The following is a 14121-nucleotide window of genomic DNA, read 5'->3' on the forward strand; positions in this document are numbered from 1 at the left end:
TAAAGTACCTTGCCCATTAAAATGGCTGTATAAAATAATCATGGACTGAGTTAAAATGCATTGTTTTGCATTCTCACAACATAGTTTGATGGACATGTAGCAGAATACTACATATGGTCTTCTTGTAATGATAATGAGACAATAGGTTGTTTGGGACCAGGAAATGAATCTGTAACTTGAACCTCACTAGGATAGTTCCACTTCCTAGGCTGTAGACCAGCTTTGTTGTTGATTTGAAATCCTGGCATCACTACACAACATTATTTGTCATGGTTTAGGGAAGAACACAGCATGTTCTTCATTTCCATTTGGAAGTGCTTGTTCTCTTAAGAAGCTAGCTCAGTGACTACATCCTGCCTGGGTTGTCAGCCAAGATCTAGCTAGAAAGAAACTATGTTGTAACAGACGGCCTGGTGAAGGAGGGAGGAGTGTAACATTTTGTGCTGTTCCAAGAGTAGTCTTGCCAAGTCATGAAAGCTGACAGAATGTGTGTGTGTGTTTATTTGCAATAATCAAGTGGAGAGAGGGAGGAGGGATGGTACAAAGCTCACGGTTTTCTCCCACCATCAAGTCCCTTCCTTCTTTCCTCTCATTTCTTCTGTGGAACTGCTTTTGTAGCCATGGACAGTTTTTTCTCGTAGAAGAAAATGGTCTCTCCACTGATCCAAGGACGACACGGAAACTTTCTCTCTGTCCCAGTTGTGACCGAGGCAGCGACTTCACAACCCGGTAGTCCCTTCTTATGTCAGCTGCGGATGTTTCTATAGATGTGTCACTCGCCACTTTGATCAATGTTTGTTGCTAAGAGATCCTGGAATGTTTCTGGATCTTTTAGCAGAAGTGACGGGTTGGCTGTGTGGAAAAGGATAACGTCTTCAAGAATCTCTCAAATGTCACTGCCTGAGCCAGCCAGCTACTCTTCTTGATTTATTGGGCAGTAAATTCTGACATCGAGGACAACTTGTGACTAGGCTGGGAAGGTAGGCAGGACTCTTGCAAGCTGACTACAGGCAGCTCTTTCAGGGCAAAAGACATTAGCTGATGTTTGGGCCTTGTTTTGGAGCTAGTTTTCTTTGTGGAGCTACAGAGAGAGATTTTTTGTTACCTGTTTGCTCTCAGAATAGGCTTGTACTGTAGCGGCTGATTTGAGTGTTCACTGGTTCAAATGTCACCTTGGCCATGAACTCACTTGGTGGTATTAAGCAAGATTCTTTCTTTCAGAATCTCCATTCATCTGCATTAGTAATGCTGGTCTATTTTACAGGGCTGTTAGTAGGACCTGACAGTGCTCTGTGCATCCTGCTTTTCTTTTTAATGTGTTCAAAGTGGTTTCTATAAGTTGATGTATGTGAAGCTGTCGGAACACTCAAAAGGTGGTACATAAATGCAAAGTATCACTGTCTGTCTTGCGACAGTTCTCCTTTTGTCCAACTGTTGACTCGTTCTGTTGAATGATAGGAAGGAATGGGCTTAAATAAAAACAAACTGCAAGGTGAGCAGAGTTTGCTTTTTGTTGAGATGTGGCTATCTGAGGGAATAGTTGAATGCATGCAAGGTCAGCTTCCACAGTAGAAGCAAAGCCATTATACTGGCTTTTTAGTGTTATGTTTTGCAGTGTACTATTACAGTATGATTTATTGATCCATGATAGTGGAGAGTACTTTACGATTTTTTTAAGCATGAATCATTTTTTAAAAAAATCATTTATAGCAACCCTGTGATGTGGATCATCACTGAGATTGCAAGTCTATGAACAATAACTATTTTCAGGGACTACAGCACAGTGTAGATCATTCAATCTGAAGGTCCAGGATCATAACCTGGCTTTTCCTGATTTTAGAAATGGGCTATGTATCAGAATGCCAGATGCAAGGGAGGGCACTAGGATGCAGGTCTCTTGTTATCAGGTGTGCTCCCTGGGGCATTTGGTGGGCCGCTGTGAGATACAGGAAGCTGGACTAGATGGGCCTATGGCCTGATCCAGTGGGGCTATTCTTATGTTCTTATATCACGTGGGGGGGGGGGAGAACACAAAATAAGGCAAAATTGATGGGGATAGAGAGGCATTCGGATTTTCCCCTTCCTATTCTGATTGCTCATCCCTGTGTATATGTATTTTTGGGGAGTGGGGGTGAGGAATGCTTCCATTGGATTTATTTCTGAGCAAGTATGTTTAGGATCAGACTGTGTGAGTGATATTTGAAGGTCATTAAATTCAATTAATTGGGGTTCAAGTCTCCATTCAGCCATGAATCAGGGACTGACTGCTCAAAGAAATAAAAGCCAAAAATTGATCTAAGCAAACCTGAGGTATTTGCCTAAAACCCAGCTGCTTTTGGAGCCCCACCACAGTACAGAACATTCAAGACCCACACATATCGGGCAGGAGGTCTGGTCTAGAGGGTTGAGCTTTCATTTGCCTGAAAATAACATCCGAAGGTCGCCAGTTTGAGGCCACCGGCACCGTGCGACCTTGAAGCAGCTGACAAGCTGAGCCGAGCTATTCCATCTGCTCTGAGTGTGGGAGGATGGAGGCCAGAATGTGCGACCAGATCAAGAAAGAAACATCTGAATGTTGTGGTTCTTGAAAGATAGAACCTTCTTTCAATTGTAAAAATCCCTACAGGGATTTAAATAGCCTGTCTATGTAAACCGCCATGAATAAAGTCTAAGGAGAAATCTGAGGACCAAGAAAGGCGGTATAGAAATACCTGTATCATCATCATCATCATCATCATCATCATCATCATCATCATCAATTTTTGGTTTTTATTTCTTTGAGCAGTCAGTCCCTGCGTTATATTACAGGCTGCTTTTGTCCATTTGAGAAGGCATTTCTCATATGGTATAAGAGTGGTTGTTTAAGAGAATCAAACCTAATGCTTTCTTATATTCATAGAACTTTGGAGTTCAGCTGCAGTACAGGTGCAAGAGGGAACAGTAAAATAATGTTGGCTCTAGAGATGAAAAATAAGATGCTCCAGTTCAAAATGCTTCCAGCATTCACTGCTTTCCCCAGATATTTTTTTCATGGTCAGAGATGAAAGCTCTGCAGGTCGTTGAAAGAGAGCTTGCCTCTACTGATGGACAGAGCTGCTTGGTCTGCAGCTGCTGCTTGCGCAATGGTGAAAATTTTGATCCTGCAAGAGATGTCGTGTTCAAATGTACATCTGATCCTTGCATGCATGGAAAAAATGTCTCTGGCAGCACGAGTTGTATATCGCAACTGTGCAGATGTATATACTTTCCATGTGGCTGTTGGGGGGAGAGGTTTACAGCGGTGTTAGGTATACAGCCTGATAAACATAACAGAAACGTAATAGGAAAGAGAAGTGCACACATCAGAACCTTTCATTGTCTGCAGCTGAATTCAAAAGCTGGACTTAGTGATTGGTATGTCTAAAGGTCATTAATGATACGGGTCAAGAGGAGGAATTGTTGTCAGTGCCAAGTTCACTTTGTTCCCATGATAAGCAGCATGATGTCCGTGGAAGCTGGACAGCTTAAGCAATTTCAGTTGAAATGGAGGAGGGAGGGGCCGAATGTCACTTTTTGAAATGTACATATACGTTTTACTTATACTGTGTATTAAAGTCCTGGTCTTACTACGTATGATTATTAATAGTAGATTTTACACCCCATATACCTGAGTGTAAAACAAGTTGTGATTTCAGTTTACAGAATGCAGTCTGTGTCATGGAAAGAATTCTACCTCAAGTACTGAGCTCCAAAACCCTCCATTTTGCCAAAACCCTCAATGGTGGTAGCCGGAAACAGTCAAGGATTTCCCAAAGATCCTCAATGGTGGAGACTGAGTGCCTGTGTACTGCCTTCATGCTAACAGGGAATGTCTCTGGTCATTAAGAGCAGAATGTAGAATTGAGACCTCAGCTGGCTGGAGCTGGGTGCTTGGAGGCTGTCACTTCCTTTCAGCCAGCCAACATGGCATTTCTCCTTCAAACCAAAATTCCACACCCCAAGATCCTTTCAGCAGCTGGGGGAAGGGAGGGCACATGACTGTCTTTTGCTGTCAGAAGTGTGCATCATGCAACTCCCAAGCCAGTTCTCCAAACAATCCTCTTGGAAGTGGAGGAGTGGCCTTCCCACAAATTATTTGCAGGTTCCCATGTGTCCTATTTAGTGTTCACGTTCCTCATTGTTGTAGGGCAAGGGTAAGCAAACTTCAGGCTTATAGAATCTCCATTTTTAATGGATCCCTGAGGTCCACCAACCAGAACCAAGTGGCAAAAGGAGGGTATGGAGAGATACATGTATAATTAAGGATTGGGGTTCCTCTGAGCTGAGGAATTTGTTCTCAGTATGTTTCTGAGGTTGGTTCAAGAATTTGTTTTTTGTTTCAGGACTGATTTCAAATTTCCATTCCTGGGTTCCCCCCAAACTTCTTGATTTCTGCAACCTGATTTTGAAGAAGACAAAAAAACTTTTTGGCTGTTGCTACTCAGAAATCATCCAGAGATTTACTAGTAGATCTTGATTTACTTGCCCCTCTTATAAGGCAGAGCTTTCTGTCTGCCTACCATCATTCCACTAAGTAAAAGGGAGATTTATTTTAACTACTGTTTTGATATGTTTCTTTTCATTTAAAATCTTAAATCTTAGTGCAGATACAGTTAAAAGAATCACTGTGGCTTTATACTGTCCTTACATATCCAGATTCCCAGCTGCCTCCCAAAAATCATGTTCCGCATTTTTTAAATGCAGAAGTAAAGGCACAAAATTTCTTCACTGAAAGACTAATTCCTTATCTTCCCACACAAGGATTAAATGCTAACTGGGAAATCAGTGACTGTACAATGTAATGTGCAATTCCCCCCCCCCCCCACAGATTCCGATTCTCTGCCACCTGTATTTGATCCAACAAATAACCTTTCTTGTGGCATGATTTTTGTGTGTGTCCTGTTTTTAGATGACACGGGATGCCCAAGTAGCCAGTCAGTGTCTCCGGTCAAAACTCCTCCTGATGCTGGCATCAGTCCAGTCAATTTTTGTACAGCCAGTGATGGAGACTGCACAAGAAAGAAATTTAATTCGGGAACAATGGGGGACGGAACTCAACAGCCAGCTCGATATAAGAAGGAAACAAAGACAAGCCTGATCAAGCCAGGTAAGATCAGACCTCGACAATTTTAAGTGCTGACTTTGTGTGGCATTTTAAACAAATGTTCCAAATATGTACATACAGGAACCTTGTGTAGTTAAATCATATCATAGTCCTCATATAATTATATATGGACCAAACAGAGTCCTGGATAGGGAAAAGTAAAATTCTGATCATTTGAGGCCTGGGTGTAATATGTATATGATCAGGAAGTGCTTCAATGCTTAGAATAAAATGAAAATTCATTTAGCAGGGCCTGCATTTTATTTTTGTCATTATCCCTTAATGTCACAGTACATGGGGGTGATTTGCTGCTGGACCCAAAAAGAATCAAACAATAATTTGGCTTTTCTTTTTACTTATTAATGATATGGGGTTTGCTCATAAATATAGTTTGTGGAATTGGCGCTAGCTTCTGAATATCTTGTTAGGTTTAAAAGTACTAATTTAATTTCAGCAGAAAATTGAATTATGCGAAGAAACCATTTCAACGCTTTGTTTTATTTGCTGAAATTCTTTGCCACCTTTGTGCCAAAAGTGCTGAAGGTGGTTTGCGTTCTGTAATCGTGGCTTAGAATCCCAAAGGCATGGTACAAAAGAACAAAGTGATGAGAAGGGAAGAAGAAAATAAGCATATTCAAATAGCAATTACCTAATGAGGAGGTGGAATAATTCCTGTAAGAGGCAGCTCTGGGACTGGGGGAGCCAAATGGAGATAAATGCTAGAGCAGGGGCATTGTGGGGGATGGCAGCTCCATCACATCCTCAGCAATCTCTGAGAGTAGAACTAGACCAAATGGGTGCAAACTACAATAGAGGAGATTCCAATTGGCTCTCAGGAAGAATTTCTTAATGGTCAGGGCAGTTTGGCAGCGGATCAGATTACCAAGGGAGGTGGTTGATTCTCCCTCACTGGAGATCTTTGCTTAAAGATAAGCACCTGCTGGAGATGCTCTAGGAGGATTTCATGCTACAGGCAGGGGGTTGTTGACCTTTTAGGTCCCTTCAACTCTATGTTTCTATGTTGGTGCAGAGAATGGAGCCACAGGTGCTGCCTGCCACTGCATGGTAAGCCTTCCAGGGCTCCACAGTAGTCAGAGGAATTCTAACCATCATAGTGTCCCTGATGTAGTGTCGCTCTGGGTCAAAGCTACATTGCAGGCATGTGCAAAATGACAACTTCAGCTGTGCTGGCTGTAAGAGAAGTGCCGCTTTCACCGCCCCATAATCCTACCAGGGCCCATCCAGGAGGCTGGGCCACAATATAGGAGGGGCCTATTGAAGGGCATTTGCCCAGGGCCCCCAGAAAACTGGAGCTGGCCCTGGGCAGCTGTCATAAGGATGACACCGCACCTCAAATCCCTGAACAGCCTTTACCATAGTTACATGTACAATCAAGGAGAGGCTGTGTTCTATAGGATAGCAGGCCATAACTTCCTATTGATTTGGAAGCATAGAATGCTACTCTCAGAGGAAACTAGCCCTGTAAAGAGTGTTATATAGCATGACATTTTGAAATGTTGTGCTTGCAGTGTGGTGATTTGTTCTCAGTTTTGTTGCAAAGATCAGCAGACTGTGAGAAAAAATAAATAATGGGTTTGTTGTTCAGACACAACTACAGAACCTGCAGAGCTGAATAGTGGCTTTGTCATGGGAATGGCTGAGTGGTTTTTAGATAATAGTTTTGCATTAACCTATTGTGTTGAAATGAACTCACAGAATGCTGCCTGGCCACTCTTATCAGAGGATGGATTTTTAAGATAGGGTCATCCAGTTTCAGGTAAAGTTCACATTGAGAAAGTTTGTTTCATGGGCTTTTTTTTTGTACTTTTCACTCAGTACAACTCCAGTAGAAAAATCCTTTACTTACAGCACAGTTCTGGACATGTTTACTCAAACATAAGTGTGTCTACATTCAAGGAGGCTAACTCCCTTGTAACTGTGTTTAGGATTACAGCCCTATTTTCATTTCCAGTTGATCTTCCCAGTTACTACTACCATCACTCATTTTACAGTTTGACATCTCCTGCAGGCTGGCAGCTGTGCAGGATGCATCAGTATGATCAAAAATATATGAAGGTGCACAACATTCATCTATTCATATGCTTGCTGTCATCCTCAACAAGCCAGTTGTTTGTATCCTGTGAGCATTTCTGTTTGGAAATTCAAGATCCACATACAGAGGGGGGCGCGTATCTGTGGATCCCATATCTGTGATTTCATTTAACTGTGGATCAGATCTGCTGGGTCCCTTCCCCCCCCCCCCCCATGAACACTTCCTGAGACTTTAGCTTCTCAGGCTCTGTCACCCTCAGCCAAAAATCTCTGATCACTAGCATAGTTGTGCAAATCAGAAAGTTCCTGGTTCAACTATCACATCTACCATGAACTCACTACATGGCCTCAGGCAAGCTACTCCAGCCCCCCTCCATCTGCAATGTGGGGGTAATAAATACTTACCTTTCAGGGTTGCTATATGGGGTGGAAAGGGAAGAAGGAGCAATATGTGTTCCTGGAGGACTTTTATTTGAAAGAAAAATAACATATTTCAAGTTAATTCTCCAGCCCTAAACATAAATGGAACGTAAGTGGAAGTAATCTCATGGAGAATTATTCTTTGTATGTGTTGATTCTTTGAATTGACTGATAAATAGAGGGATAGGTAGATTCGGGTGATGATAACAAGTAAAAGAAACCTGAGTTTGTGACAAGTGCCTTTCCTTTAAGTTACTACAGCGGCCCAACGGGGGGACGGGACTGCAGGAAGAGTAGGCAGGCTACTTCTCTGGGGCATTTCCTTCCCATCACCATCTCTGATGCCACCTATACATGATTACAAAGGATGTGAAGCTCTTTGAACATCTGGAAGTACTAGGCAAATATTTTGGTTAGTATTGGTCTCAGTGGGGTTTCTTTCGGCCTCTTATGCTTGGAATTTCTTCGCACAAGATACCAGTTCTTCCTCTTCCTTAAAGTCCAGCTTCAAAACCCATTTTTTTCCCATGATGCCTTTGGCTGAAGCCCTCAATCCCCATGTTCATCTGAAACAAAGGGCCAGTTCAGTGGCAGGTCTGTTGGTTCCTCCATCACTCGAGTAGCTTTCTATTCACATGTGAATGGTGGGTTGGACATCCTGCCCCCCCCCCCCAATGAGATTATGAGTTGGAATTCAACAGGATAGTCAGGCGGTATTGTTTCATCTAGACCAACACCTAAATACTGTACATGTAACCACTTTTGCTCACTTCTTTCCCTTGCTACCTTTGTCTCTCCTCCCCTTTCCCTGTTTACTGTTCTTGCCTCTTGCTTCTTTTTCATCCCCTCCCTCTGTTGTATCTGCCATTGCTGAGCTTCAGGTTGCATGCTCCTTTGATTTACCTCTTATGATTATGGGTGATGAGGCAACCCGTAACGCCTCTGCTTGAAAGAATGAATAAGCATGAAAACCCTACTAAAGGATATTGGACCTGAAATCTGTGGAATACACCCAGACCCGGAGACCTAAATGAGAAGTCATCCTAACAGGATTTGACACTAATAGCTCACGCACTTCCCTATTTCCCCTTGCACCTTCTCAAAATGGATGTTGCCCTTTTGGTGAGCCAGTCTGCGCATTGTGATAATGTGCTGTGTCGATTCCCTCAAGAGAGATGCTACCCATCCTCTGATAGGCTCTCTGTTACTCTCCAGTCTGTTGCTATGGCGTTGTATAGGTTTGCTTACTTGACCTGCTAACTGGAGGAGTTATTAAAGGATCTGTCTCCATGGAGACGCCGGTATGAAACTAAACTCAGTGGAAGGCATAAAATATACACATCTCTCTGCAAAAGAATCAAAGTGCTATTTTTTTTGTACAGAGCTAAACTCTCCCCTGTTCCAAAAGCTTAAGTAAATACGTTAAAATAAACATCCAGATTTAAGCAGAGAGATCAACGTTGTTTAAGGCATCATCTTGCTGTATTGAAGGAGCCATTGTTATCTGTATAAAAAGCCAGTCTCCAAGTTCTGTCTTTGTGACATGATGAAACACCCAGAATGCTACATGCTACCTCCAGGTTCAGAGGAACATAAGAACATCCCAACTGGATCAGGCCATAGGCCCATCTAGTCCAGCTTCCTGTATCTCACAGTGGCCCACCAAATGCCCCAGAGAGCACACCTGATAACAAGAGATCTGCATCCTGGTGCCCTTCCTTGCATCTGACATAGCCCATTTCTAAAATCAGGAGGTTGCACATACACATCATGGCTTGTGACCCATAATGGATTTTTCCTCCAGAAACTTGTCCAATTCCCTTTTAAAGGCATCCAGGCCAGATGCCATCACCACATCCTGTGGCAAGGCGTTCCACAGACCAACCACACGCTGAGTAAACAAATATTTTCTTTTGTCTGTCCTAACTCTCCCAACATTCAATTTTAGTGGATGTCCCCTGGTTCTGGTGTTATGTGAGAGTGTAAAGAGCATCTCTCTATCCACTTTATCCTTCCCATGCATAATTTTGCACGTCTCAATCATGTCCCCCCTCAGGCGTCTCTTTTCTAGGCTGAAGAGGCCCAAACGCCATAGCCTTTCCTCCTAAGGAAGGTGCCCCAGCCCAGTAATCATCTTAGTCGCTCTTTTTTGCACCTTTTCCGTTTCCACTATGTCCTTTTTGAGATGCAGCAACCAGAACTGGACACAATACTCCAGGTGTGGCCTTACCATCGATTTGTACAACGGCATTGTAATATTAGCCGTTTTTTTCTCAATACCTTTTCTAATGATCCCAAGCATAGAATTGACCTTCTTTACTGCTGCCACACATTGGGTCGACACTTTCATCAACCTGTCCACCACCACCCCAAGATCTCTCTCCTGACCTGTCACAGACAGCTCAGAACCCATCAGCCTATATGTGAAGTTTTGATTTTTTGCCCCAATATGCTTATCATAGCAATCATAGCTAATCATAGCAACTATGATGCTAAGTACCTGTTGCAGGGGAGCAAGCATGAGAGAAGTTGTTGCCTTCCTGCCCTTGCTTGTGGGCTTCCCAGAGTCACTGGTTGGCCACTGTGAGAAACAGGATGGTGAATTAGAAGGTCCTTTGTCCTGACTCAGCCAGACTTCCCTTGTTTACTAAGTGAAAAGCTAGGCATACATAGAAGATGCTATGTAGATGGACTGGTTGAGGGATGCCAATAGGCTAGACATTGTACTCTTTTGTTGTTATTATGTGCCATCAGTGTCCACATGGTAAGAGTCCTATTGGCAACATGAGTCCCAGGGGAGGACCTGAGGGCACGTAATAGAGCCATCTTGCTAGATCTAAACAAGTCTAGATCTGGTGAGCGTCTTGATCAGTGACCATCTGGGAACCTCCCTGTATGCCAGCTTGAGTTCTGAGCAAAACGTTGGGCTTTGAGGAAGGATTTGCAGTGAAATAAGTGAAGTAACATCACAGAATGATCGGATGGGCCCTTGGAGAGGGAGAATTGGATGGAGAAAGTTTTGCCGCGGTTAGGTAAAACTGAATGACATCCGAATGTAGGTGGCATTAAAAGCCATTAATAAAAAGGGTTTGGTAATGTCACTTGGGGACGGTAGGCACAGACAGAATAAAAGAGAGCCAAGAACAGATCCCTAAAGCAACAATGACAGGTACAGCAGGGAAAGAGGCAAGAATGTCCCCTATGTGGAAACAAAATATGAGTAGTTGGGGAGGAAGAGAACCAGCACCACTGAGGACAGCATCTCAGAGACCTAGGGCAAAAAGGGAATCCGGCATGATTGGCAGCCATGTTGTTATAGAAGGAAGTGAACATAGCTCTATGTACTGATAGTGTTCCCCGGCAGCCAATTCTATCCTGTGCTGGAACAGGCATGCTGACTGGCTTGCGCTCTATCCCCCTTACCCCGGGTAACGCAGTAGTGGCCCAAATGGGGCTACTTGGATCTGCGTCATCTCTTCGAGCAGGCCAGCACTAGGCGAGGCTAGATGGGGGGTTAGGATCTGACCTGAGTGCTGAATCTTGGCTCCACCCCCCTCTGGGGCTCAATCTGTACATGGAGGAGGCCAGATTCAGCCTCTCGAGGCCAGCACACCATGCGCCGGCCTGCCTCCTCCCACAGTGACCTTATGGAGCTTTTGTGACATCTCTGGACCGGCAAAAGGGACTTGCGCTGGCCCAACCGGGCCTTAGGACTGCACGCTAAATGAAGTTCCGCTGTCATAAAACCCTGTGCATGCTGACCCAGTCCTTGATAGGATTGGGCTGTCAGTCCTCTTACTGGTTGTGAATCCCATCCTCACCCCTCACATCCCATCCTCACCCCTAAGCCCCTAAAATCCTAATCCTAATTGGATATAACTGTAATTCAGCAAGTGTCCTGCCTCTGTTTCCTGATTGGATGGTGTTCAAATGAATGTTAATTGCTCTGCAGTGCTGCAAGTGCTATCCTTGATGTAAAGCTTATCTAAACTGTGATGAAGTCAGGTTCTGAAGGCACTGTGAGAGCTCATGACTATCTCAGAGCATCTCACCAGCAAGGAAAACTCACCAGGTGCCTTGAATGTGGAATGTTTATAAACTATCTCATTAAATGAGTTTAGATTGCCTAGCAGAAGGAACTGTGTTTGTGTGGGTTAATTACTTTTATCTTTCACCACCACCCCAACCCCTGTTCAGATAACAGCAGATGCACAGCTTAGCTGAAATTGATAACATATTTGTAAGTTCCATTGACTTCAGGCAGAGAAACAGTAAAGTGTGTGCTTTACCTTGCCATTGAAATCAGTGAGACTTACTGGCTGGATAGTGGCCCTAAAGTCTAGTACTTTTATGCCTGACTTTGAAGTACCCAGCCCACGCTTGAAACAAGGAAGAATGAACATAATAGGATCAGATTATTTATTAACAGTTGGGCATGTAGGCCAGCTCTAAAACTGCTCGACTTAATGTTGTCTGGCAGTACTACTGGGTGCATCTTACGTTATTAAGATCTTATGTTGTTAAAATGTCCTTCTGAGGTTGCTGGTGCCATTGACAAGTAAGAAGTTTGCACAGTGGTCAGTTTGGTACAGTGCATCTCTCTTCAGTAAGTTCCTCTGAAAGAATCTGCTCAGTTTCACAGGGTGATCATTATTGAATGTTTGGGTGCAAGAATGTAATTTCACAGTGTGTGTCTGATTCCTTGATTGGGGAATAAGTCCCCTATCTCCATCCCAGTTTTTTTTTGCATTGAGATACAGAAGTCCTCTCTTTCAGGAGACAAATGCACTGCTTGAAAGGAGAGCAGTATAATTTCTCCTTCACTAATCTAGGATGACATTGAGCCAATAAAAATATGAAACCGGTGCCATAAGCACTTCGCGCAATCTGTCGTTTATTTTGAAATATGCAAAAGGTTGACCTGAAGCGTAGCTTGCGGCTTGTCTGTCTAATTCTCCCTCCCCTCCCTCCCAATCTACTCTCTTGGACTATTTCCCTTTTCAGATTACATGTTTTCAGATTGTTATTGAAGAAATGTTGTGCGCATGTAAAAGGCCATAATTCCTTGTTAGGTTGGTATTTTTATGCCATTATCTGATACATCCGTATTATGTTAAAGCCCTCCTGGGATGGGTGGGGCACGATTGGCTGGAACTCTGAGTTGGACTGCAGTCACTGCTTTAAAAGTACATTTCCTTTTGCCGAATAAGTATTTTAAGAAGCTCATTGTGCAACTCAGGTATTTTGAGATGAGTCCAGTAAGGCAGTTGGTCGGTGCTGATTCCACTGACGTGAATGGGATCTGTGCCAGCAAATCACTTGACCATTCACTGCATGGGAAAACCAAATTTAATACTTGAATTCCTTGTGCATTGTACAAGAGATCTTTGAACATTCACAAGTGTTAATATAACTTTCCTTCCCTTCCCCCAACACAGCTAATATTGATGCAAAAAATAACAGCAAAATAGGCTCAGAGGCAAGTGTTTATAAATGATTTGTGAAAGTGATTGATTCCAACCATTCCTGGGTTTGCACTCCCCTTTAAACATTTGGAATCTGCAATGCCGAATACAGCTATGGTTACAATGCTGAGGTTGCAATACTTGAATAAATCCTCCTTCTTTACTTTCAGTTCAGATGATACAAGACTCTTTTAGCTATACCCCAGTGGTTCCCAAACTGTGGGTCAGGACCCACTGGTGGGTCGTCAAAGGGTGATGGAAAGATCAGATAACTAATTTGTCTCAAGCCCTGAGGCTATTCAAAAATCAAATACTGTAACTGTTAATTACCCTGCAAAGAGCTCAGCAACTGCACTTTGCAAGCATGTGTAAATAGAGAGATAAAGTTTGAGGATCTTTTTCTGGTCATTATTACTTATAAATAAAGTATTATTTCTTTTGAGATCTTTTTTAAAAAAGTTTGGTAAATTTAGGTGGGTCCTAATAGAATGTTGTTTTAAAAAGTCCTGTTGCTAAAAAGTTTGGGAACCATGGCTATACACTGCATAGTGATTGAGCTGTTTCCTGGGTCATGCAGCTTCATAATCTCTCTCAATAGGCATCTCAGGGCTTTGTCAATTGTTTTTCTCAGTCCTATATGAAAAGGGCTTTCTGCAGGATGTCTGGGGCAAGCTTTTCTCAGCCATGAAATTGGGGAAGGGGAGCTTCTTGTGGGACTTACATCCTCCCTGTTGTGTAAAGACTAAACTATGTATAGTTGTTTTGTATGTTGTGCTTGCTTTCTCCTGTTTGGTTTCTCTCCTCATTAAATGGATCCCTCTTTCTTGCTCCCAGATCCCAAGGTCCCAAGGGATCTGGGGATCCCAAGGTCCTTGTCTATGCGTTCATAGTGCTCCATGGACTCGCTGCCCCCTACTTTTCAGCTACCTAATCTCATGATACTATTGCCCTTAGGGCAACATCGCATCATGGACCTCTGTAAGGTTTCCTGGCAGAGCTGAGAATAAGAGATACATTATTTGTTTCAACCCCCAGTTTTGTTTCTTTTCTTTTTTTATTAAA

The 14121-nt window shown here is 43.1% G+C and overlaps 1 protein-coding gene across 5 annotated transcripts in view; it reads left to right on the forward strand.

Annotated features, from left to right (window-relative positions):
- SYBU (syntabulin) overlaps window positions 1–14121 on the forward strand; it is a 42063-nt gene that overhangs the window by 13710 nt on the left and 14232 nt on the right. For 3 of the 5 annotated variants that reach the window (XM_066625565.1, XM_066625567.1, XM_066625569.1), the window contains exon 3: window positions 4928–5125. In XM_066625565.1, the coding sequence (XP_066481662.1) occupies window positions 4928–5125 (198 nt within the window). Of the gene's footprint in view, window positions 1–527; window positions 981–4927; window positions 5126–14121 lie in introns of those variants that run through there. The other 2 variants (XM_066625568.1, XM_066625570.1) reach the window with 2 other exon arrangements.

The sequence above is a fragment of the Tiliqua scincoides genome, chromosome 4 (genome assembly GCF_035046505.1).
Source record: "Tiliqua scincoides isolate rTilSci1 chromosome 4, rTilSci1.hap2, whole genome shotgun sequence".
Classification (NCBI taxonomy): Eukaryota; Metazoa; Chordata; class Lepidosauria; order Squamata; family Scincidae; genus Tiliqua; species Tiliqua scincoides.